Source organism: Ochotona curzoniae, unplaced genomic scaffold (assembly GCF_017591425.1).
Source record: "Ochotona curzoniae isolate NIBS_2020 unplaced genomic scaffold, NIBS_Ocur_1.0 contig_4792, whole genome shotgun sequence".
In the NCBI taxonomy this organism is placed as follows: Eukaryota; Metazoa; Chordata; class Mammalia; order Lagomorpha; family Ochotonidae; genus Ochotona; species Ochotona curzoniae.
Window position 1 is genome coordinate 6,690,509 of NW_024466389.1, and position 23,140 is coordinate 6,713,648.

General features: G+C 55.8%; 1 protein-coding gene across 1 annotated transcript in view; it reads left to right on the plus strand.

Annotated features, from left to right (window-relative positions):
- The first annotated feature begins 1,102 nt into the window (after nucleotides 1-1,102).
- TNFRSF8 (TNF receptor superfamily member 8) overlaps nucleotides 1,103-23,140 on the plus strand; it is a 36,003-nt gene continuing 13,965 nt past the window's right edge. The window contains exons 1-9 of the mRNA XM_040987602.1: nucleotides 1,103-1,157; nucleotides 6,259-6,375; nucleotides 12,238-12,390; nucleotides 14,184-14,271; nucleotides 14,597-14,748; nucleotides 15,485-15,601; nucleotides 17,896-18,048; nucleotides 21,330-21,423; nucleotides 21,708-21,799. Of these exons, the coding sequence (XP_040843536.1) occupies nucleotides 6,270-6,375; nucleotides 12,238-12,390; nucleotides 14,184-14,271; nucleotides 14,597-14,748; nucleotides 15,485-15,601; nucleotides 17,896-18,048; nucleotides 21,330-21,423; nucleotides 21,708-21,799 (955 nt within the window). The 5' untranslated portion in view covers nucleotides 1,103-1,157; nucleotides 6,259-6,269. The remainder of the gene's footprint in view (nucleotides 1,158-6,258; nucleotides 6,376-12,237; nucleotides 12,391-14,183; nucleotides 14,272-14,596; nucleotides 14,749-15,484; nucleotides 15,602-17,895; nucleotides 18,049-21,329; nucleotides 21,424-21,707; nucleotides 21,800-23,140) is intronic.

Consider the following 23,140-nt stretch of genomic DNA (forward strand, 5'->3'; position numbering starts at 1 on the left):
GACATCTGGGAAGGGACTGAACTGGGTCCCCACCCACACCTCTGGGAATAGCTGGGGAGACCCAGGGCCAGCCCCTCAGTGGCGTGACTAGAGAAGTGCTACATGGAAAATGGGGTCCCCAGACCCTCCTGCCCCTAACGCGGTTTCCTGGGACTCAGCATTCTGAGATGTCCATTGGCCTTTGGACAGTGAGATAGAGCCCCCTCTGGTGGCCACTACAGGGTATGTACTGACACCTGCTGAGTCTTGGAAGTTTGGGTTCCCCCACATATGCGTGGATGGTATGGATATTAGTTCTCATATTGGTATGGATATTAGTTCTCTTGTGTGGAGTCATTTGCAGGTTAGTTGCAGGCATTTAATCCTTCTCCCTGAAATGGTTCAGCCTGTTTCTTCTACAAGGGGCCTCTCTTATGTAACTCGTTGAATGCAGACACTCAATGTTGCTCACTTGACTGAGGATCAAACCCACAGCCCGATCTCACCACTATAATCCCAGTGGGTCCCCTCTCCCACACTGATGCACCATCAGTGCAGACATGCCCTTCAGCCTCTGTATCTCGTTCCTTTTCTCTGGAATGTTCCCCAGCTCTTTCTCATCCTCCACACACACATTTGGACAACTTGTTTCGCCTTGATTTGGTTCAGAGTGTGAACTTTGGTAGGATGGCTTTGGGGTGATGTGGTACCCTTGGCACATGTGTTAAATGTGATCCTGCCTGCCTGAGGTTCAGAGAAGGGGACAACTTGGGGACACGAGGCGGCCATGAGGAAGCCAGGAGTTGCAGATCCAGTTTGGTCTCCCATGTTGCAGGACTGAGCCTGCGGCCTCCCAGGGGGTGCACTGACAGGACACTGGACTCAGAAGCGCGGTCAGCCTTGGACCCAGACACTCTGATGCAGCCTTGGGTGTCTGGCTTGGTGTCTTCACACCTGTGCCATTTGCCTACCCCTTGTCCTGACTTCTGGAGCGTGACCTTGGTCTCAGGTCCAGCTATGGCTGTGACCGGGCCCCTGGGACTGGACTGGGCGAAGAGGCCCAGTCTCACCACCGTCTCTGACCCTCCAGGATCGCGCCCCTAGGGACCTCTGCGCCGAAGACCTCGGATTCTACTATGACAAGGCTGCTGAGAGCTGCTGCTACCGCTGCCCCTCAGGTGAGTAGAGGCCCTGCCTGGGCTGGGGTTCTGGGTGGGGCTCTCTGTCCTCAGACTATAAGACACAGCAAGGGGGGAGGTATGCTGGTGACATCAGAGGACTGCTCTGCTGCCACTGCATCGTTTGAGCACCTTCTGTAACTCAGAGCTGCCCCTTATTGGGCACTTCCTGTATGCCCAGCAGGGATGGCTGCCATGCTCACTCTGTTCTCATGTTGCCCAGGAAGATGTTGGGCTCAGCAAGCTTAGGTCACTTGCCTGGAGTCACAGAACCAGCTGGAACTGGTGCACACCCTAAAGCCAGGGTTGCGGGAACAGCCCAGTGGACCTTCAGGGCCTGTGGCAGATGGGCGCACAGATGGGCAGCTGCCGCACCCCAGAACACATCTAGATCATGGGGTAACCTGCACCATGAGTTTCCTCTGGGGGCAGTGAGTGGTGCCTGGAAGAGCACCCAGAAATCCTGCTGGAGCGAGGGTGGGCGTGGCTCTTCTCTTGCCCATAAGGTCTGAGGAGGTGGGTACTTGGAGTGGGACAGCCAGGTAGTGGGAAGGCTGTGGGCTCCAAGCCACGGGGCCGCCAGCAGAGGGCGGGGGAAGTCGTGTGGGCTTCGTGGTTGCCCCTCGCATGGTCAGCACTGTCTGGAGGGCTTCCTGATGGAGGAGGTGCCCGTGCCCACTGTCAGGGTGGGTCACGGAGGGAGTATTGGGCAGGTGACCCAGCCCTGTGGCCACCGCACCCCTGCTGTGCGTGCCACTCAGCCCGGGCTCAGGGCACCCAGGGACAAGGCTGGAAAGGTTTGAGGAAAGAAGGCGATGCTTTGGCAGTTTTTTGTTTCCCGAAATGATTCAGAATGGTCACTGAGGAAGGGACAGCAGGACGGGGCTGGACTTTCTCCCTCCCACTTTCTGCTTCCCATAGAGTTGGGGTGAAGGGTCATGGCTACCTGGCTACCTCCGGTGCTGGGGCTGCAGCCCACCCCTCTTCCCTGCCATGCACCTGCCCCTGCTCCTTCCCCTGGTCCTTGTCTACCCCAGTCCGTCCATCTTCTGACTAGCCTAGTCAGCTGTGGCTGCCGTAACAAGACGCCGTAGACGGGACCAGAAGCAAGAGTCCACATCGTTGCCGTCCTGGACGCCACGAGGTCCCCAGCCAGGTTTCCTGTAAAGGCTTTTGCAGGGCTTATGGTGGCCTTCCCGGGATACCCCCTTCCCATTCTCTCCCCTTCTTTGGAAAAGGATACCACTGATCCTGGGAGACATTAGTTAAATGTCTTGTCAACGTCCTGTCTCCAGATGTGTCATGCAGGGTCAAGGTCTCAGAACATGGCAGTGCTGGGACCCACAGTTCAGTGCATAGCATTGTTCTCCTCCCATCTCCCCACCCGGCCACCATCCCTCCTCCCCCGCCCTGAACTCTCCCATCCCTCTCATCTGTCCTCTCACTCGCCTGCTCATGCATGTGTCAGTCCCTCCGTCTGTCTGCCCACTTGCTAGCTATGCCTCCAGTCTTCTGACGGGTAACTGCCTAGTGTCTCCTGAGGACGGTGAGGCACCTGGGCCTTTCCAGTTCTTTTCCAGCTTTTCTGTGGGAATGTCTGGACTTGGTGTCATCTGCACCTCCTGTGTGCTTGCAAGTCTTCAGGCCTGCAGATGTGCCCCCCCAACCTGAAGTCTTCCCGCTCCCCAACTGAGGTACCCCTCCAGCTGAGGTTCCTCCTGCCCCCCAACCTGAGGTTCCCCCAACACCTGAGGTTCCCCCACGCTCTCTACCTGAGGTCCCCACTCCCTACCCTGGGTACTCTCCCTTTATCATTCTCCCTGCTGAACCCCCAACCCCCATTCCTGCAGGGAGTCCTCCTTCCTGTCCCATTGCTTGAACAAGCTCCCACATGGCTTCCCCTGGGGTACCCTGGTCATGGTTGTCACCTCCCCCCCATGGTGCCTGCAGTGGTGTGGCCACTGTGACTCCATGGAGAGCAAGAAGGACACTTCTCTCCTGTCTTCTGCTGGCCCCAGTGTGGCCAGGCCTGGCCAGGGAGCGGGAAGGGGGGGGTGCAGAGAGAGGGACGCCCCCCTCCCAGCCCCTCCACTCCTCTGTAGAGAAACTGTGGCTTAGGGTAGGGGCTCCCTTCCCCCACTTTTCTCTTGAAGGCCACACCCATGCTGATGAGGCAGGGCGGGGCTTTTGCAGGAGTTTTATTGACTGGGGGCTTCTGGGCAAGCCAGAGGGAAGTGAAAACCCCCCCAAAAACCCTCCTTCACCTTGGGAGGGAAATTTCTGACATTTGTCTTCTCAGCCGGGTGGCGGGGTGCACACGTGGGCGGGCGATGGAGGAAGGAAGTTGGGAGACCTTTAGGACCCACAGGCTCTGTGGGTCCCGGGGTTCCTCCCTCAGCCAGCCTCAGTGCCTGCCAGCTGCTCCCCTGCCTGTGGCTCACGTACCCTCAGCATCGGGGAGCTTTCTCTGCCTTGTAGGGGCAGCTGCGGCTCACGCTGACCCAGCTGCTGCGTGCCCGCCACAGAGCTGGTGACACAGACAAGCTCAGCGTGCCCCAGCCTGTTCCATCTGTGATGTTCTTTCTGCATAGTGGCCCCATGCCCTCCCGACTCCTTGCCCAAGTTGGGTTGGCCCATGGCATCCCCAACTCCCTGTCTGTACGTCTCTACAGAAAAGCACCTTCCAGCGCCCCCAATTTCAAACAGAGGAAAGCATCTGTGGCTCGAGGGTTCCATTCTGTTCTGGGCACCCCAGGCCGGGACTGCCCTGGGCCGGTGTTTGGCCCCTTGGCACCTGCCTCTGTGGGCCCTGCAGTGTCTGCTGCAGCCTCTTCTCCCTCCAGCCCTCTGCCTGGCCTCCCCAGGTGGGGAAGGAACACCGAGTTTCCAGACCGCACACCCCAGGTCCAGGTGTGGGCTGGGCTGCGGGAAGGACTGGCCCCTCCCTGGCTCCTGGTGGTTTCTGGCTCGTGGCAGCAGGAGCCCCCTGGGCTCCCTGTCCATCTGTGTCCAAGTCCCCCATCTCGTGAGGACTCCGGTGTTGCTGGTTCAGGCCCAGCCCACCAACTTCACTTTAACTAGATTACTTCTTAAAGGTTCCATCTCTAAAGATGAGTTTGTAGGGCAATGGAAGTTAAAGATTAAAGATAAACTCTTTTGCTCTATGTAATTTCCTTCAAGATCAAGGTGCTGTGTTAGCAATGAGTTCAGCCGCTTGAGCCATCCCTACAGAACTGGGCGTCCTGAGATGTAACTGCATTGAGACCATCTTTTCTCCATTAAGATTTATTTATTGGGGGGGGTGGTCAGCTTATAGTGCAGTAGGTTAAGCCTCCAGCTGCACTGCCAACATCCCATGAGAGAGACAGAGTTAGTTCATCTCATTGGAGAGTTAGTCTAATTGTTAGTTCATTCCACAAATGAACAGCCAGGTCTGTGAAGGCTGAAGCCAGGAGCCGTACAGGCAGGGCCGGGGACTCCGGGTGTGGCGTCCTGGGCTGCTGTAACCAACAGCGGCTCTGGGTTCAAACCAGCCTTTCACCCCGCAGTCGTGCAGGAAAGAGAATCTCACAGACGAAGCTCATTGACTGGCACGCGTGGGTCATGTGCCCACGCGGAGCTCATCACGGTGGTGAGGAAGGTGGCTTGTTCTGATTGACCTGCCTGGCTCACTGGCTCCTCCCAGAGGACAGCAAGAGGGTGTGGCACAAACAAACAAACAACAACAGCAAACAAATAAACAGAAAAAAGAGGTTGGGGCAGCAGAGCCCTGGCAGCCAGCCAGGATCTCAGTCCCCTTTTGTGCCCTGCTTCCGCACAGCTTGTAAGTCTCCCTCCGACGACGGGAGCTAAGAGGTGTGCTTCCTCCTGGCTTGTACACCCTGTGGTTCCCTCAGTGCCCATGGGGAAACAAGGCCACTGCTGAGAAGGTGCCAGCCCAGTGCAGTACCTGCCCAGTACATGCAGTGCCAGCCCAGTGCAGTGCCAGCTCAGTGCAGTGCCAGCCCAGTGCAGTACCTCCCCAGTGCAGTGCCAGCCCAGTGCAGCACAAGCCCAGTGTAGTGCCAGCCCAGTGCTGCGTCAGCCCAGTGCGTGCAGTGCTGGCATAGTCCAGTGCCAGCCCAGTGCAGTGCCAGCCCAGTGCTGCGTCAGCCCAGTGCAGTACCTGCCCAGTGCATGCAGTGCCAGCCCAGTGCTGCGTCAGCCAGTGCAGTATCTGCCCAGTGTATGCAGTGCTGGCATAGTCCAGTGCCAGCCCAGTGCAGCACAAGCCCAGTGCAGTGCCTGCAGGTGCTGGGCTGCCGCGGGGTCACACCGTGCATTCTCCTGGTCCTGTCAGTCCTTGACACAGCTCTGAGAAGTGAGTCTCCTTATTAACCTCATTACATGATTAGGTCATTCTCTGTGTCTTGCTAAAGGCAGGCAGGTGGCAGCGCTGGGCGTCCAGACTTGTGCCGCTTGTCCCACCGCTGGGTGATTGTGAACAAAACTGCTGCTTCTGGAAGAGCCATCTATCAGGCACTTCAAAATGTTCATGAAATTGAATGAGTTTCATTCTGATGCCAAAAAATTCGAAATCTATGCCTACAAGGGAGTTTGCAGAAATTTGTGTAAAATGAGTGTAATGATAACACTTTTGCATGAATTTCAAAGTTCCTTGCAGCCAGAGAAACAAAGTTTTTCCATGAACTTTCTGATGACTTCTCTGGTAACTCACGTGTCTGGGATGGCAGGTGGAGCTGCAGGTGCGTCAGGGTGAGAACCAGGCCTGGACTTTCTTGTTACTACTTTTTTCCCGTTTAAGAATTTGTCTATTTCTAAGGCAGAGTGACACACCCAGACAGACATATCTATTGGCTCAGGCCCTCTGTGGCTGCAGTAGCTGGGACCTGGCCAGGCTGAAGCCAGGAACCGGAAACTCCCCCCGGGTCTCCCACATGAGTGGCAGGAACTTGCGCCATCACTGGCTGCCCCCCAGGCTCCGGAAGAAGGGAGCTGGATTAGAAGTGGAGTGGCTGCGATTGCAGGGCCCTGGGGGATAGGATGCCAGGAGCGTCCGCTGTGCCTCAGCGCCCACTTCCCTTCTCTGCTGCCTCCCCAGGGCTGGTCCCGATGCAGCCGTGCCCGCAGGGGCTCAAGGGCTGCAGGAAGTACTGTGAACCCGATTACTACCTGAACGAGGCTGGCCGCTGCGTAGCCTGTGTGAGCTGCTCTACAGGTAAGCGCCCCCTCCAGGGGTGGGGAGAAGAGGGATGGACCCGGAAGGGGAGAGTAGGGTACCTGACGCCTGGGGTCTCTTCTCCGGGTGTGAGTCAGTTGCATCTGTGCACCAAGAGACCCAGCGTGCTTGTGGAAGAGGGCTCTATACGCTGACCACAGCCTCTGCCACGGTCCTGGGGAATGGTGGGTGGCAGATGTCTTTCATCGCCCTGGCTCCTAGTAGGGAATGGGGGAGTCTGTGAGGCTGAGGGGCTTTGCAAAGCAGCCGAGTCGACGCACCGGCAGAGCTGGAGTCCAAGTCGATGGCTTGACCTGCAAGTTGTGTGTGCTCTCTCCCTGAGGCCGCAGTGCTCTCAGGAAAATTCCTTCAAGAGTGCTTTTGTGGTTAGCATCTTTTTTTAAAAATTATTTTATTTATTTGAAAGGCAGAGTTACAAAAGGAGAGAGACAGAGATCTTCCATCCACTGGTTCACTTTTCCAACTGGCCACAACAGGCCAGGGCTGGGCCAGCCTGCAGCTGGGAACCCGGAGCTCCATCCGGGTCTCCCATGTGGCAGAAGCCCAAGCACCTGGACCATTCTCTGCTGCTGGGACATAAGGTGGTGCTTACTATGGGTTACCAGCGCTGCAAGTGGCAGTTTACGCTGCTATACCACAACGCTGGCCTCATTAATTTTCTAATTTCTGACTGTGGTTACTGAGCATGCTCTGTAGGATCATCTGTCATTTGTCTTGATTTTATGTGCGTTTTCAGGGGACATGGTGGGGGAAATTTGTCAAGATCTTCTGGTCTAATAAGTGGTCACCTTTTTAGAATGGTCAGTGGTTTTTTTTTTTTAAGATTTATGTATTTTTATTGGAAAGTCAGATATACAAAGAGGAGGAGAGACAGAGAGCAAGATCTTCTGTCCAATGGTTCATTCCCCAAGTGGCTGCAACGGCTGGAGCTGAGCCAATCTGAAGCCAGAAGCCAGGAACTTCTTTCCAGGTCTGCTATGTGGGTGCAGGGTCCCAAAACTTTGGGCCATCCCCGACTGCTTTCCCAGGCCACAGGCAGGGAGCTGGATGGAAAGTGGAGCTGCTGGGATTAGAACTGGTGCCCACATGAGACCCCAGTGCGTTCAAGGCGAGGACTTTAGCCGCTACACTACCGTGCCAGACCCAAGTCAGTGTTTTATTTTTTTGTTTTTTTATAAGATGTGTGGTCTATTTGTTGTGTGCAAGGTTATCTGTGTCTTAGATCAGACAGTAATCGTGGTGTTTAACTTCATCACCGTTACTTTGTTCGAGGGTGATGATGTGTCAGAGTCCTACTGACCACTGTGCTTCTCCGTCTTTGCATCTGTGTCTAGACTATGTGATTAGGCACATGAACGTTCACGAATACTAGTTTTTTCTTTAGTGTTTTATCCACATGAAATACAACTTTTAGTTCCTTACAATTCTTTTTCTCTTCATTCCGTGGTTCCTTGGTGTAAATATTGCCTTTCCCTCTTTTTTTTTTTAAAGATTTATTTTTATTATTTTTTTATTGGAAAGGTGGACATACAGAGAGGAGAGACAGAGAGGAAGATCTTCCGTCCGATGATTCACTCCCCAAGTGAGCGCAATGGCCGATACTATGCCAATCCGAAGCCAGGAGCCTCTTCCAGGTCTCCCACGTGGGTGCAGGGTCCCAAAGCTTTGGGCCGTCCTCGACTGCTTTCCTAGGCCACAAGCAGGAAGCTGGAAGGGAAGCAGGGCTGCCGGGATTAGAACCGCGCCCATATGGGATCCTGGGCATGCAAGGCGAGGACCTTAACCACTGCGCCACCACGCCGGGCCCTCCCTCTTTCTTTATATTAACATTTCTTTGGTGCATTTTTTACATCTTTCAAAGGAATGGCTGTTTCCTTCTTAGAGGAGAATCATGTATGTTTGTCATTTTAAAAAATCCAATCAATACAGAGACGTGTGGGGAAGAAAGCTGGGGCCGCCGTGCCAAGCCGGCCATCTCCAGCAGCCTAGCTTGTCCTTGGTTGACCGACAGTATTTCTGCAGCTTGGTGGAGGAAGGGGGGTGGTAACCAGACAGAATGCCACATCTGCAAAGAAGGAGTGACCACTCCACCTGCTGGTTCGCTCAGCAAACGCCCGCAGTGCTCGGTACTGGGCTAGGCCAAAAAACTGGAGCCTCGGATTCCCTCCAGGCCTCCCCGTAGCTACAAGGACGCAGCTCCATAGGCCTTTACTGCTGCTTTCCAGTGTCCAAACGGTGGGAAATTGGAACTTGGGCCAAGTTGTGAGTCAAGCTAAGACTGAAATGTGGACCCTGGGCATTCTTAACTGGTATCCTTTTAAAGAAAAATTTTAAAATTTTATTTGAAACAATTATATCTAGAGAAATACAGAGAGGGACAATGATGATTACTTGCCAGCTGGCCACAAGAGCTTAGGGCCAGGAGCTGAGGGCCAGGAGCCAGGAGCTTCATCCAGGTCTCCCACATGAGTGCAAGGTCCCCACACTCTAGGCCATCCTCCGCTGTTTTCCCAGGCTACAAGCAGGGAGCTGGATTGGAAGTGGAGAAGCTAGCACATGAATAGGTGCCTATATGGGATCCCAGCTCTTGAAGGTGGAGGATTAGCCAGTTGAGCCATCATGCTGGGTCCTAAATGGAATAATTTTAGTGCTGTCCACAATACATTGCCATTCTGAAGTGGTTGGCCAAGCGCTTAGGACATTCGCTCAGGTCCTGGCACTGTGGTGTAGTGGGTAAAGCTGCTGTCTGTGGTGCTGGCATCCCATATGAGCACTGTTTGTGTCATCTGAGTTCAAGATCCTGAACATGCTCACGTCTGAGAGTTCAAGGACTCAGGACGTATAAACATGGTGAGTCCTTGAAAAGCGCACAGGGAGACGGATGCCGAGCAAGGCGGTGAGGCAGCAAAGTGAGCCATCAGGAGCAGAGGAGCTGTGGGCGGTCGGCTCGGGGTTAGGCCCCAGTCAGGTCTGCCTAGGGACTTGGTGTTGCTCCGAATGTCAGTGTCTCATGCTGTGACGACGTGTGTGAGCAAAGAAATCAGGAAGGGGATGGAGCTGTGTATGTTGGGGGGAATTTATTTGACACCTCCCAATCTGAATATTGGAAACCAGAGTTGGTATGGTTCTTTTTTTTTTAAGATTTATGTATATCTTTAAAAGGCAGAGCTACAAAGAAAGGAGAGAGAGAGAGATCTTCCACCAGCTGGCTCACTCCCCAGAACATGGGCAGCTGGGCTATTTCCTGGACAAATTTTCCGCAGAGCTCTGTAGGCATGGCCCGTGGGCGTCTCACACTGAGCATTAGAGCCAGCAGCTGGCGCCCTTCCCTCTGTCCTTGGCAGGTGACTGTAAGGGTAATAATTAAAAAAAGAATTCCTTTTTATTGATTTGAAAGGCCAGAGGATAGATGGTGCTTTTCCACCTGCGGGCTCATTCCCCAAATGTTCATAGCGGCCCGGCTTGGGCCAGGCTGGAGCCAGGAACCTGGAGCTTCATTTGGGCTCCCCCGGGGATGACAAGGTGCATCAGCTTGAGCTGCCACCTGCTGTCGTCCAGGGCATGGAAGCTGAATGGGAAGTGGAGAGGCTGGGACTCGAACCCAGGCATGGGATGCAGGTGTCCCAAACAGCCGAATGCCTGCCGCAGGACTTGGCCTCCTGCGCGGGTTGTGTGTGGTACTGCGGGGGGTTGGGGGTGTTTGCAGATGGGACACTGAAAGCTCCCCCCTTCCGCCGCCCTGCGTAGTGGGGCTAGGGAGCTCCAGGTTTCATTTGGGGGCACCAGCTCGGCTTCCAGCTTTGGGGGGTGAAGGTGGGGAGGGTGATGGGGCTCATCTTACTGGCTCCCCAGACCCCTGCCCCTCTTCCTGTACCCCACTGCACCTGTACCCCCTTGTGGCCCCAGAGCCTCTCCCGCCTTCCCTGGCAGAACCCCCCGGGCTGTGTCTCAGGCCTTGGGGTCTCTTTCACCTGATGGCATCTCAGGGCGTTTCTGCTGCCCTGGCCGCAGGCATGCGTTGATTCAGTACTCTGACTATGGAGTAGAAACTACAGGGTTAGAATCCACAGAGTGTGAGTCAGCTCACCGTGGGGGGTCGTCCGTCTAAAGTGCACGGCTCAGTTTTGAGATATTTCCGATGCGTAGTCACCACATCTATCTAATTCCAGAACATTCTACCTCCCCTTAAAGAGGTGCCTCAGCCCCCTTCCTCTATTTTCCACAACTCTGCCCTGCTCACAGGGCTGTGGCCACGTGGCACGTGGCCTTCCGTGGCTGTTCCTGTCACCCAGCAGAGTGTCCGCTGTCGTCCACATGGAGCGACTCCATCGTTCTCTTTGCAGCTGAATGATTCCGCATCACGGGCGAACCGTGTGTGGCTTCCCCGCCTTCTGTTGACGGTGGCTCAGTCGTGCTTACTTTGTCGCTGCCACACACGCTCACACACAAGTCCCCGTGTGTCCGTGGGCTCTCGGCTCTCACCGGTGCAGCCGCAGCAGCAGAACTGCAGGTCCCCCCTTACCCTGCTGAGCTCTGGCCCTGCTGGCTTCCCCAGCCCAGGACTCCAGCCTCCCTCCATTCTTGTCAACACTTGCTGGTGTCTTTTTTGTCCTAGTCATAAAACTGCCACCTGACACGCATCGTGTCCAAGGCCTGGCTGCTCCACTTCCTATCCAGCTGCCTGTGAATGGTCTGGGAGAGAGAAAGACGATTCCTCTACCCCCTGGTTCACTCCCCCAGTGGGCACAATGGCCAGGGTTGGGCTAGGCTGAAGCCAGGAGCCAGTTTTAGCTAGTCTCCCACATGGGTGCAGGGGCCCAGGCACTCGGGTCATCTTCCGCTGTTGTCCCAGGTGCGTTAACAGGAGCTGGATCAGAAGTGGAGCAGCCTGTCTGGGAACCGGCGCCCACATGGCATGCTGGTGTTATAGGAGGCAGCTCGTGGCGTTAATTTGCATTTCCCTGCGGCTAATGAGCAGAGATCTTTTACGTAGTTTTTCCATTTATTTGTCACTTGTAGTGAGGTATCTGTTCAAATTTTGCCTGTTAAAAAACATGAACAGACTTTGTGTCTTTTCTTTAGAGCAATTTTAGGCTTCTAGAAAAATCGAGTGGGAGGGCAGAGCGTCCCTGGTCACCTGCTTGCTGGCCCGTCGGCTGCCACTGTCAGCATTTCCATCAGGACCGGCACTGTGGCACAGCAAGCGAAGCCATTGTCCATAGAGCCCTACCGGAGGACTGGTTCTGGTCCCGGCTGTTCCACTTCCAACCCACCGCTGGGTTCACTGCCCTAGCGTCCGCTGTCCTCCCTGCACGCCTGTGCCCCCCTTCCCCTGTCCCCCATGGCCTCCAGCTTGGTCCTCGGGGGTGACCCTGGTATGTCACATCTGGGGCTCGGCCAGCAGCCTCTTGCATGCCGTCTGTCACTTAGGAACACAGATCGAAGGTTCCACCCTCTTTTTTGCCTGTCTTAAAATTGGGGCAGTCATGCATTTGTTAGCCCATTCTAGTGACCCCTGGGGTGGGGGCTGGGTGAGGCCGGGCTGAGGGTTGCCTCCTGGACCCTGCGACCCCCAGGGGTTGGGAGCTGAGGGGCTGAGGGTTGCCTGCTGGACCCTGTGACCCCCCGGGGTTGGGGGCTGGGTGGGGCCGAGCTGAGGGTCGCCTCCTGGACCCTGCTTGCTTTTCTGTCCTTATCTCACGAGCTCTGAGCAGAAGGGTCCAGATGCCACCCCAGACCTGTAGAGGCCCACAGGGGCATCTGACACCCTCTGTGGCAGTGCGTCCCTGCCCTTGGCCCTGGGCCGGCCTCGACCCCAGGACGGCTCTCTGTGTCCTTCAGATGACCTTGTGGAGAAGGCACCCTGCTCCTGGAACTCCTCCCGCATCTGCGAGTGTCGGCCGGGCTTGTACTGCGTCACGTCCGCTGCCAACTCCTGCGCCCGCTGCCAGCCCCGCCCTGCCTGTCCCCCAGGGACCATCAACAGGTCCCCAGGTAAGGCCCCCTTGGCGGCCCAGGACCCAGATGTGGACTGTGCTGCTGCACCCCCAGCAGCCCTGACCTGCAGCCTGCATCCTGCTGGGCCGTCAGGGCTCCCTTGGCAATGCCCACGTGCACCTTGTATCCAGCACCCCCACTGCTCCTGCCCCCACTTTGTGCCCTGGGCCACACAAGTTTCTTTCCCAATGGGCTGTGTGACCTCAGGCGGGTCTTAGCGCTCTCTGAGTTTTTGTATATCTGACCTTAGGGGCGGCAGAGCTTCTGGGCCGGGTGACACCAGGAGGGCCTTTCAGAAGCAGGTGTGGGGAGTGGTGGGTTCGAGCCCGCCATGCAGAGCTAGGGCTGTGGGCAGGGCTCCGAGGGAGCTGGGCGCCCACAAGGATAGAGGGCCAAAGTGAACCACGCCCACTTCTGCAGGTGCCTGTGGCACAGTGTGAGGGTTGTTTAACGTTGTCAGTCTCCCTTCCCCCCACAGCCAGCCCAGCCCCCACTTCTGACATGCCCAAGGCTGCTGGTGGCTCTTTCAGCTCCCCAGCAGGGCAGTGGGAGGCACAGCGACAACTCGGGGGGCCGGTGAGGCTTCCTCCTGGCACCCGGCTCCTACCTGATCTGTGGTTTCCTCTCCACCTTCCAGTCTCCGTGCATTGGCTGGAGATGCCAAGTCCAAAGCCTTTAGCTGGGGGGTGCAGGATCATCACCCCCAACAGTGCCCTGCCCGTCTGCTGGTCAGCTCGGTTCTTCCACCTGCTCTCCTTCCACTGGGCCTTTGCCTGTCCTTCCCTCTGTTGGGCTTCATTCCTACCCAGCGTGAGCTCCATGGCCCAGCGCCTCCTCCCCTTGCCTGATCTCTCCAGGGAGGCCTGGAGCGTGCGGTGCCCATGGAGACGGCTCCCTCTCTGCGAGGCTGTCTGGGTTGTGTTCCCGTGACGACCACACGGTGGCGCCAGACAGCCCTCCTTGCTGCAGCCCTGCCCAGGGCAGTCTGCCTGGCCAGGGGCCTCGCAGGGCACCCAGCAGAGGCTGGGTGGCCAGAGCTGGCCGACTCGCTGAGTTTCAGAAGCAAAGGGCACGCCATCTCATGAACCCTTAGTGCTGCTTACCTGCTGGTGCGACTGATTTCAGATATTGACTGATTTCAGATATTGAGTCAAATAAATATCTTAAAATGCATTTTGAAGAAAGATTTATTTTTATTGCAAAGTCAAATGCATAGAGATGAAGAGAGACAGAAAGGAAGATCTTCTGTTTGTTGATTTACTTAAGCAGCCGCAATGGCTGGTGCTGCGCCAATCCAAAGTCAGGAGCCTGGAACTTTATCCTGGTCTCCCACACGGGTGCAGGGTCCCAAGGCTTTGGGACGTCCTTGACTGCTTTCCCAGGCCACAAGCAGGGTGCGGGATGGGAAGCAGGGCCACCAGGATTAGAACCGGCAGCCATATGGCATCCCGGCACATGCAAGGCGGGTACTTTAGCCACTAGGCTACTGCACCGGGTCCAAAATTAATTTATTTTTTAAAGTGTTTATTTGAAAGGCAGTCACAGGGGGACATGCACACATATACACAGAGAGAACTTTCTATCTGCTGGTTCCCTCCCCACATGACCCCAACAGACAGGGCTGGGTCTCCCGTGTGGCTGTAGGGTCGAAACACCTGAGCTGTCTGCTGCTGCTTTCCGAGGTGTGTTAGCAGCTGCGACTCGAGTCGGCACTTCTGTTTAGAAGGCGGGTGTTACAGGCTGTGACCGCAGTGCCGGCCTCTGAATGGTCACTTTCGCCACCCCCACAGGCGCGGCCCAGGACGCTGTGTGTGAACCGCCTTCGCCAGCCTCCAGCCCTGACTGTGCCAGCCTGGAGGGCTGCAAGGCGCCCACCAGGTGACCCCTGGCCTTCACCCTTCTTCCCCCTCCCTTCAGATGGGTTGCCCGTCCCTCAGGGTGCAGTGGGGTGGGGGCCCATTGCAGGAGACGTGGCTCACCCCAGGTGCTGGGACTCTGGGTACCCCCTGCCGATGCCACAGTCATCTGGGGTTCCGCAGTGTGTCTGCCTTATGCCAGGCACCCAGCCGGGAACATGATGCTGGTCCCAGGAGGCTGTGGCAGGGCCCTGGGGCCGCCTTCACCCCAGGACTGGGTGTCCTGAGCAGGAGTGACCTAGGCTTCGGGGCAGGATTGTCAGTGCCACATCTGGCTCCCTCCCTAGTGGCACCACGCCCCAGGCCCAGCCCACGCCGAGGTCCCCCAACACCACCAGGCCCACGCTGCCCAGAGTGACTGCCCCACCTGCCGTAGAGGCTGCTTCTGGACCCCCGAGGACCTGGCCCTCCCCCAGCACCCAGCCCAGTGCAGACCCAGGCCCAGGTAAGGGTGCGTGATGCTGGTTATCTCCTTGGGCAGTGGCGCCCCGTGGGCAGGTGTGGGCACAGGCAGGTACAGGTAACCAGGGAAGGTAGCCTTGGTGCTATGGGCTTTGCCCAGAGTGGCGAGAGGAGCTCCAGAGTGGAGCCCTTGGGGCTGATTTTTTAAATGTCAATTTATTTATTTGAAAGGGCTGGAGGAGAGAAAGTGGGTCCCTCTGCTGGCTCACTCCCCAGATGCTGGTCTGGGTCTCCCACACGGGTCCAAGGGCCCATGTCCATGCTTCCCCATGTGCATTAGCTGGGAGCTGGATGGGAAAGTGGAGCAGCCGGGACTTGAACTGGCTCCCATATGGGATGTGAACTCACAGGCAGTGGCTTAAAGGGCTGTGCCACAACATGTCCCCAGTGTTTTGTTGTGGAGTATTATACAGATGCCCCTCCTGTCTCTTGCTGGTCTCACAGGGCAAGTTCTGCCAGCTGCAAAGAGGATGGGCGGAGCGGGCATGGGAGCCACAAAGGGACGACCGGGGCGGGGTGGTAGCTGATGCTCTTCCACGTGGCTGGGACACCCCGGCCTCTCAGAGCCTCAGGCCTCCCTCTGTGCGATGGGACTCATCCGACAGGTGGGGAGTTGGGGTGCTGCCCACAGTGGTCAGGGAAGGGGTGTGGATCTTTATGAATCTGGGGTGGGGTGGGCGACCTGCCCAGAGCTTCTCCACTCTCCCTTCCAGGGCTGTCTCCAGCGCTGCTGTGCCCACAGGGGTCTCCCACCTGCCAGAAGCAGTGCCAGCCAGACTACTACCTCGATGGGACCGGCCGCTGCATGGCCTGTGTGAGCTGCTTGCATGGTGAGGCCCTGCCATCTGTGCCTGGGCGCTGCCTGTGGGGAGCCTGGGGCATCTCAGCAAGGGGTGGGGGCATCTGTGGGTGGGGAGACAGCCACATGTGCCCCTGAGGGCTTCCGGTCACAGGGCTGTATCCACCTATTGCCAACGCCCAGCCCCTTGTCCCGGCCCTCCCTCCTGGGAGGTTGTGAGCGCAGGGTGGGCCAGCCTTGTCTCGCTGGGTCTCTGAGCCGCCTGTCCCATGGAGGGATGGGCTGGATCATTGCTGGATGTCCTAGCGCTGCTTCCCCCAGTGAGCGGGCCTGCCGAGGCTCCAAGCAGATGGAGGTGTGTGCAAAGGGTTGTGGAAAAATGGAGCTGAAAGACAAACTTGTTTGGCTGCACGAGAGGTTTGGAGATTGCTGTGTAGTGTGTTGATACTGTGTATTTTCCACGAGCTTCTTGAAGACATTTCAAACTTCTGTGCAGCAAAGTGAACATATACGTTTTTTAATTTGAGAGGGGCACACACACACACACACACACCCTCTCATCTGCTTGTTCATTCCCCAAATAGCTATACCTGGCTGAAGTTCAGTCGAGGTCTCAATGTGATAGGAACCAAAGAAATTTTAACAAAGTAAGATTTATTCATGGGGCGGGTCTCAGGGCACACTGGGTTAAGCTGCTGCCAGACATCCCACATGGCTGCTGGTTCAAGTCCTGGTTGCTCCACTTCCCATCCAGGGAAAGCAGCAGAAGGTGACCCAAGGATTGCCATGTGGGAGTTTTGAAAGAAGCTCCTGGCTCCTAACTTCTGATCAGCTATTCCAGCTGGGGCGGCCACTTGGGAAGTGAACCAACACTTGGAAAATTTCTCCTCCTCTCTAACTTTGCCTTTCAAATAAATAAATAAACGTTTTTAAAGTTATTTAAAAGGGAAAGTAACAGAAAAAGAGAGAATTTTCCACCTGTTGGGTTATTCCCCAAGTGCCTACAACAGCCAGGCCAGGCCAGGCCAAAGCCAGGTGCCAGGGGCTCCAGCCGGGTTTCCCACATGGGTATAATGGGCACTTAGCCCCTCGCTGACTGCTCTCCTGGGAGAGCAGGGAGATGGACTAGGGGCTTGGACTGATGCTGTGATATGGGATGCCGGGCTCATGAGTGGCACCATGTCCCTTGTGCATAGCACCAGCTCTGGGTCCCACCCACTGCCTTGCTCCCAGTGCCTCCCGGGGTCTGCAGGGACAGCAGGCTGGAATCAGGGACTAAGGCTGCAACTGAGGTCAGGGGTCCCCAGGCACACCCCACCACACCCTGAAAGTCGGTTGGCTGGGGGCCGATCTGACTGCTCCTGCCCCCTGTCTTGGTTCCCAGATCTGCCAGTGGGTGCTATGTGCTGGCCCAGACTGGTCTGTCCCGAGACCTCACCCACATGTATGCCGGTGGGTACTGTAACCTGGCGTGGCCTGGGCTGCTCCTCGCCTTGCTGCTTGTGCTCACCTCCAAGTGCTGCCTTCCACTGAAGGAGTTTCCCAAGCTCCTCCCTCGAGTCTCCTCCCGGTGACAGTGCTTTTGCACATCAGTGGGTCATTGGCCCTGGTTGACTTTGTCTACCTCCTGGCAAGAACAGTGGCCTGACTCAACTGGCCACACCCATTCTGATTCTTGTCGGGTGTTGCAGCCCAGTGACACCTGGTTTGTTCCCAGACACAGCCGTCACGTGGTTCAGCAGGAGTCAGCACCTAGTCTGGCCTGTTCTACACACAGCTGGCTCTCATGGGTACCAGTGGGGGGTTGGAGTCACTCCACAGTGCCAGTGCACACCCGTGCTGGTGCAGTCTGTAGCCATGTACAGCCACGCCTGCTGCCCTCAATTCTGTTCCTGTTCTCACCAGTGGGAACCCCAACCCACATGTCATGACTTGTCTACAGAGGACCCTTAGCTGTAATTCTTAACCTGGTCATAAAAGCCACAGGTCATCTCCCACTGCCACCTGTGTGATCCCATCATCCCCCAGTAAATCCAGACCGAGCGGCCCAAGGGGCTTCATCCCACACCTTTGGTGCCCAGGTCACCTGGGCCCTTCCTGGGGGAGCCACACAGCCATAGCTACAGACACCTATGCAGGTCAAAAAACCTAACCTTCGGGATGGGGTGGTCCTGGAAGCCCCCTGAGCTTCCTCCCCTCCCCCAAGGAAGCCAGGGTGCTGAGCTGTACATACCTGCACTGGCCCATGTGGAATCTTTTCATTTTCTAGAATTTTCCATAAATGCACTCCCTGCCCTGGCCATGACACTTCTCTATGTCCTTCAGATGACCTTGTGGAGAAGGCACCCTGCTCCTGGAACTCCTCCCGCATCTGCGAGTGTCGGCCGGGCTTGTACTGTGCCAAGTCCGTTGCCAACTCCTGCGCCCGCTGCCAGCCCCGCCCTGCCTGTCCCCCAGGGACAGTCACCGACCCCCAGGGTAAGCCGTCCCTACCCGCTATGCCCTTCCTGCTGAACCTCTGCACTGACTGGCCAGGCTGTGATCTTCCACCCTGGCTGTTAGCATGCTCAGGCTTGGACTAGGAGCAGAATCCGTACTTGGCGTGTCTCTAAGAGCGGCTGATGATGTCTTTGTAATCTTTGAGAGACAAGGGCAGAGAGAGAGAGAGAGAGAATGCATGCCACGGCTAGACCTGTGCCAGGTTGGAACTGGGAGCCAGGAACTCCATGCAGGTCTCCAGTGTGTGTAGCCGGACCCCACGATGCAGGCCATTGATGCCTGCTGCCTTCCAGGGGCACATAAGCTGGGCTCAGGGGCTGGGTCTGGAACCCAGGCTGACACACTGTGGAGAAGTTTCCCCCCTTCCCTTGCCACCGCCTATGGGAATATTCTGTGGAGCAACCAAGAGCTTCAAGCTTGTAAGGAGCACCCAGCGCCGGACAGGAACCAGGTACACAAGCAGAAAAGCATGTGGCAAGCAGCGCTACATTCAGCAAGAGAATTAAGCGTCAACACATGTCCACAGAACAATCCCGCAAGTTGTTACAGCCATAAAGGGAACCTCGGATGCTCTGGAGATGGAACGTAAGAGATCAGAGGACAAGAAACGGCTTCCAGCGGGTGCTTGTTACTGACCCATTGACTTCGCACCTGCGCCTTTCTCCATGGCAGTGAGCGTGATGCTCAGCCTCGCCAGCAGAGGGCGCAGGAGCCTCTACTGGCGGAAAGCGGCTCCTGGGGTGTGTGTGTGTGTGTGTGTGTGTGTGTGTGTGGTGTGTGTGTGTGTGTGTGTGTGTGTGTGTGTGTGTTGGGGGGCGGGGGAGCAGTCAGCCTGGACAGTTGGTTAGGGAACTCAACAGGGGCTACTCTGCACTCCCAGAGTGGCACCTGCCAGGCTCAGTCAGCACAAATGTCTTGCTGGGCACCTCCTGCTAGTCACAGGTCACTTCCTTGGTTGCGGCTTGCAGGATGGTCCCTGCAGCTCCAGGCCTCACAGCCATGCACCCCTAACTGAGAAACACGGTACTTCGGCTCAGAAGGTCCCACCAAGGATGACAACTTATTTATTTATTTTTATTCATTTTATAAAGATTTAATTACTTATTGAAAGAGCTACAGAGAAAGAAGGGGGGAGAGAGAACGCGTGCGAGCGAGCGGCTTCATCCACTATTTCACTCCCTAAATGGCCACAACATCCAGGGCTGGGCAGCTCTGAAGCCAGAAGTTTCTTCCAGGTCTCCCACGTGAGCTCCGCTGCCTTCCTAGGCCTTTACGGGGAGCTGGATCACAAGTGGAGCTGCTGGAACTCGTGCCCGTGGGAGGTGATGCTGACACTGCAGGCCGAGGCTCCACAGCACTGGCCGCTCTATTCCATTTCTTAGGAGCTCTTTAAAGTATTCGTGCATCTCTTAGGGGGAAGTGCCTTGGGGGGGTGGCTAGGCCCCTGTGATGGCCACATGCCAGCTGTATACTGACCTGCTGTGGCCTAATCTTGTTCCACAGAGCTGATGCCAGAGCCAGGATGCAGGGCCCTGAGCATCAGGCCAGAGCAGTCCCCGCTGGACCATGGCCTCTCCTCCTCGCTTCTGGGCCTCGTGTTTATCCAGCTGAGTTGCAATCACCTATGAAGGGACAGTGAAAATATTCACACACATTAAACAGCTTATCTATTTTGTTTTTGAAAGTTGCTTAAACGTCAACATTGTGGTGCAGCTGGTTCAGACAGCACCCTGCCATGCCAGCGTGTTGGTTTGGTCCCAGCTGCTCCACTTCCAATCCAGCTCCCTGCTGATGCTTCTGGGAACACAGCGGATGCTGGCCCAAAGTTCACGGGTCCCTGCGTCCACGTGGGAGAATGGGCTAGAGCCCCAGGCTCCGGGCTTGTGCTTGGCCAAGCACTGGCCATTGTGGCCATCTGGGAATGGAGAAGTGGATGGAAGATCTTTGTCTCTCCCCTGTAACTCTGGCTTTCATATAAAATAAATATTCGGTAAAAAGAAAAAAGTTCTGTGAAGTTACAGCCTAGCTCAAGGAGAGAGCAAGGGGAGAGGAGGGCGTGGAATGTGGACTGGCTGTCCTGGGATAGGAGGAGGAGATGTCTCAGACCGGGGCTGTGCCGCATTCCAGCAAAGCCAGAGCAGAGCGGGACCAGGGAGGGCTCAACAGATGCAAAAATTATTACAGAAAATGTCATGGTTAGTGGAGCCAAAAAACCTGGGGCTGTGGTCAAAGTATATTATTAAAAAAAAAAAAAAAGCTGGGGGGAGCATCATGGCACAGTGAGTTGAGGTGCTGATTGCAACACCAGCATCCCAAAGGGGTGTCAGCTTGAGTCCCAGCTGCTCCACTTCCCAACCAGCTCCCTGTACCCACATGGGGACCAGGCTCCCAGCCATTAAGGGAGTAAACACCTCTCTTGGAGCAACTTCTGTTGCTTTCCAGGCACGTCTGCATGGGGCAGGCCCAGAAGCAGGATAGCTGGGACTTGAACCAGCACACTTGTAGCAGGTATATCAAGCTGCAGCTTGACCTGCTCTGCCCACACCATACATTATTCTTTCTTTCAACAAAAAAAGGAAAGGTGATTAAAAACTCCGGGTAACAGAAAAAGCAGAGAAGAAATTTATAGTTCAAATGCAAAGATGAAAAATATTACCTGCTTTTAAGAACGTGCTAACTGTAAAAAAAAAAAAAAAGAAAGAAAGAAAGAAAGAAAGCCTTGTGATTGGTTAAGGCCATTCTTTTTATTTATTTTTAAAGATGTATTTATTTTTATTGGAAGTATAGATTTACAGAGAGAAGGAGAGACAGAGACAAAGATCATCTATCCTCTGGTTCACTCCCTTGCTGGACTATAACAGCCAGAACTGAGCTGATCTGAAGCCAGGAGCCTGGAGCCTCTCTGAGTCTCCCAGTGGGTGCAGGGTCCCAAGGCCTTGGGCCGTCCTCCTCTGCTTTCCCAGGCAAGTTAGTAGGGAGCTGGATGGAAATAGAACAGCTGGAACTTGAACTGGCACCAATATGGGATACCGGGGCCGCAGACAGAGGCCTGGGTGATATGTCACTGCACTGACCCGCACTTGTATCTTTTGTAGCATGAATTCAATCACCATGGCCAACTGCAGCCACAGGACCGTGGGGCACACTGCCCCACTGTGCCACCCCCACCCCCTAAGACGTCACCAGCCCCTGCTCATGATGTCCTTCCTGGAGACACCAGGCTCCCAGCCCTGACCCTAGCACTCTGTCACTCTCTGCAGGTGTGGCTGAGAGGGGCTCCACCTCCGAACCACCTTCCCCAGGGAGCCACCCTGCCTGCAGCCCCACCTCTGAGGACAGTGACACACCTGCCAGGTGACTGCCAGGACCTTCTCTCCTCTGGCTGCTGCAGGACACGGAGCTGCCCCTGCTGTGTCTTTGAAACAGTGTGGCAGGGTAGGGGTGGGCGAGCAGCAGGGCGGGGTGGTGGGGTCCTGGGGACAGCATGTGCAGCTCTGTGCTGGCACCATTGGAAAGTGGGGAACCCAGCTAGTGTGCCAGGCAGGGACTTGGGGCAGAGGTCAGCAGGCTGGGGCCATGTCCACACCGTCACGAAAGAGAATGGTGCCCGAACCCCGTTCGCTCTCCACCCCCTGCAGCGTGCCCACACTCAGCTCGCGCCTGGACGCCCACAGCAGCTCCGTGAGCACCCCCGTCTCCTCCTCCACCCGGAAGCCCATTCTGGATCCAGGTAGTGGTGCCCCAGGGGCAGGCTGCGGGGGTGGGGAGTCAGGGTCCCGGGGTTCCTGCTGCTGGGTGGGGCTGTGTCCCTGTTGCCTGTTGGGGGCTTGTCCTCTGTTGTTGGGAGTGGGGACTTTGTGCACAGCTTCGTTCCCATGGCCCATCGCTGCTCCTAGAGAAAGCATTTAAAAAAAAAACATTTTTTTAAAAAAAAAAGATTTATTTATTATATACTTGAAAGAGAAAGAGAGAAAAGAAAAAAGAGAGAGAGCTCTTCCATTTGTTAGTTCATTCCCTAGAGGGCTGCAACAGCCAGGGGAGGGCCAAGTCAAAGCCAGGAGTCAGGAGTCCATCTGGGTCTCCCACGTGGGCGCAGGGGCCCAGGCACTTGGGCCAACCTCTGCTGCTTTCCCAGGTGTGCAAACAGGGAGCTGGATGGGAAGCAGGGCAGCCGGGATTCGAACCAGCACCCTTATGGGCTGCGACGTGGACAGTGGCCTAACTGCTGTGCCCCAATGGCAGGTCCATTTAAAACCAAAACCACCAAGGCTCTCGGCGGGCCACCAGCCTGGGGACAGTGGATTGGGGAACTGTGGTTACGTGTGGGGCAGACAGACCCCGTGTCTTATTCATCCCTGTCGACTGCTGCTGCCTTCGGGGAGTGAGTCAGTCCAGGCAGGTGTGTGTCCCCTGCAGTAACTTGGGGCACGTGGCGGGCGTAGTATGAGAAAGGTGTGGGCAGCAGGCTGTGCTGTGGTCCTTGTCGGTACCTACTGGACAGGGAGGTGTTCCGTCTGCTGCTTCAGCCCCCAGAGGCCCTCAGCAGCCAGGGCTTGGGAAGCCAGGGCTGGGGAAGGCTGGAACGAGGACCAGAACGCCAGCCTGGTCTCCCCGGGTCCTGCAGGCTGGTTTGCTGCTTACGGCTGTGGCAGCTGCTGGGACAGGAAACCAGCAGATGGAAAAGTTCTGTTTCTGTCTCCAACTCTGCAACTCTCCAACTCTTCAAATAACTCTGTCTGGCTTTAAAAGTTTATATATTTGTAAAACAAATCCAGTATGGTTTGCAAATATACTTCTAATATGATACTCCCTCCTTCCCCCTTACTCTTTTTTTTTTTTTAGCTTTTGAGATAAAGTATTTTAGGCTTACATCACAGTGAAATGGCTTCATATTTCACTGAATAAGAAGTTTAACAAGTGGAAAGTAGAAAGACCTTTAAAGCTTAGTGGAAATACAGGGACTGTGAGTAGTAACTGAATGGAAAGATGGCCATTTCACTCACGCATGATACATTTGAATCACAGGTCATTAACGTAAATCTCTCAGTCACTGGTCTGACAAAGATAGGAA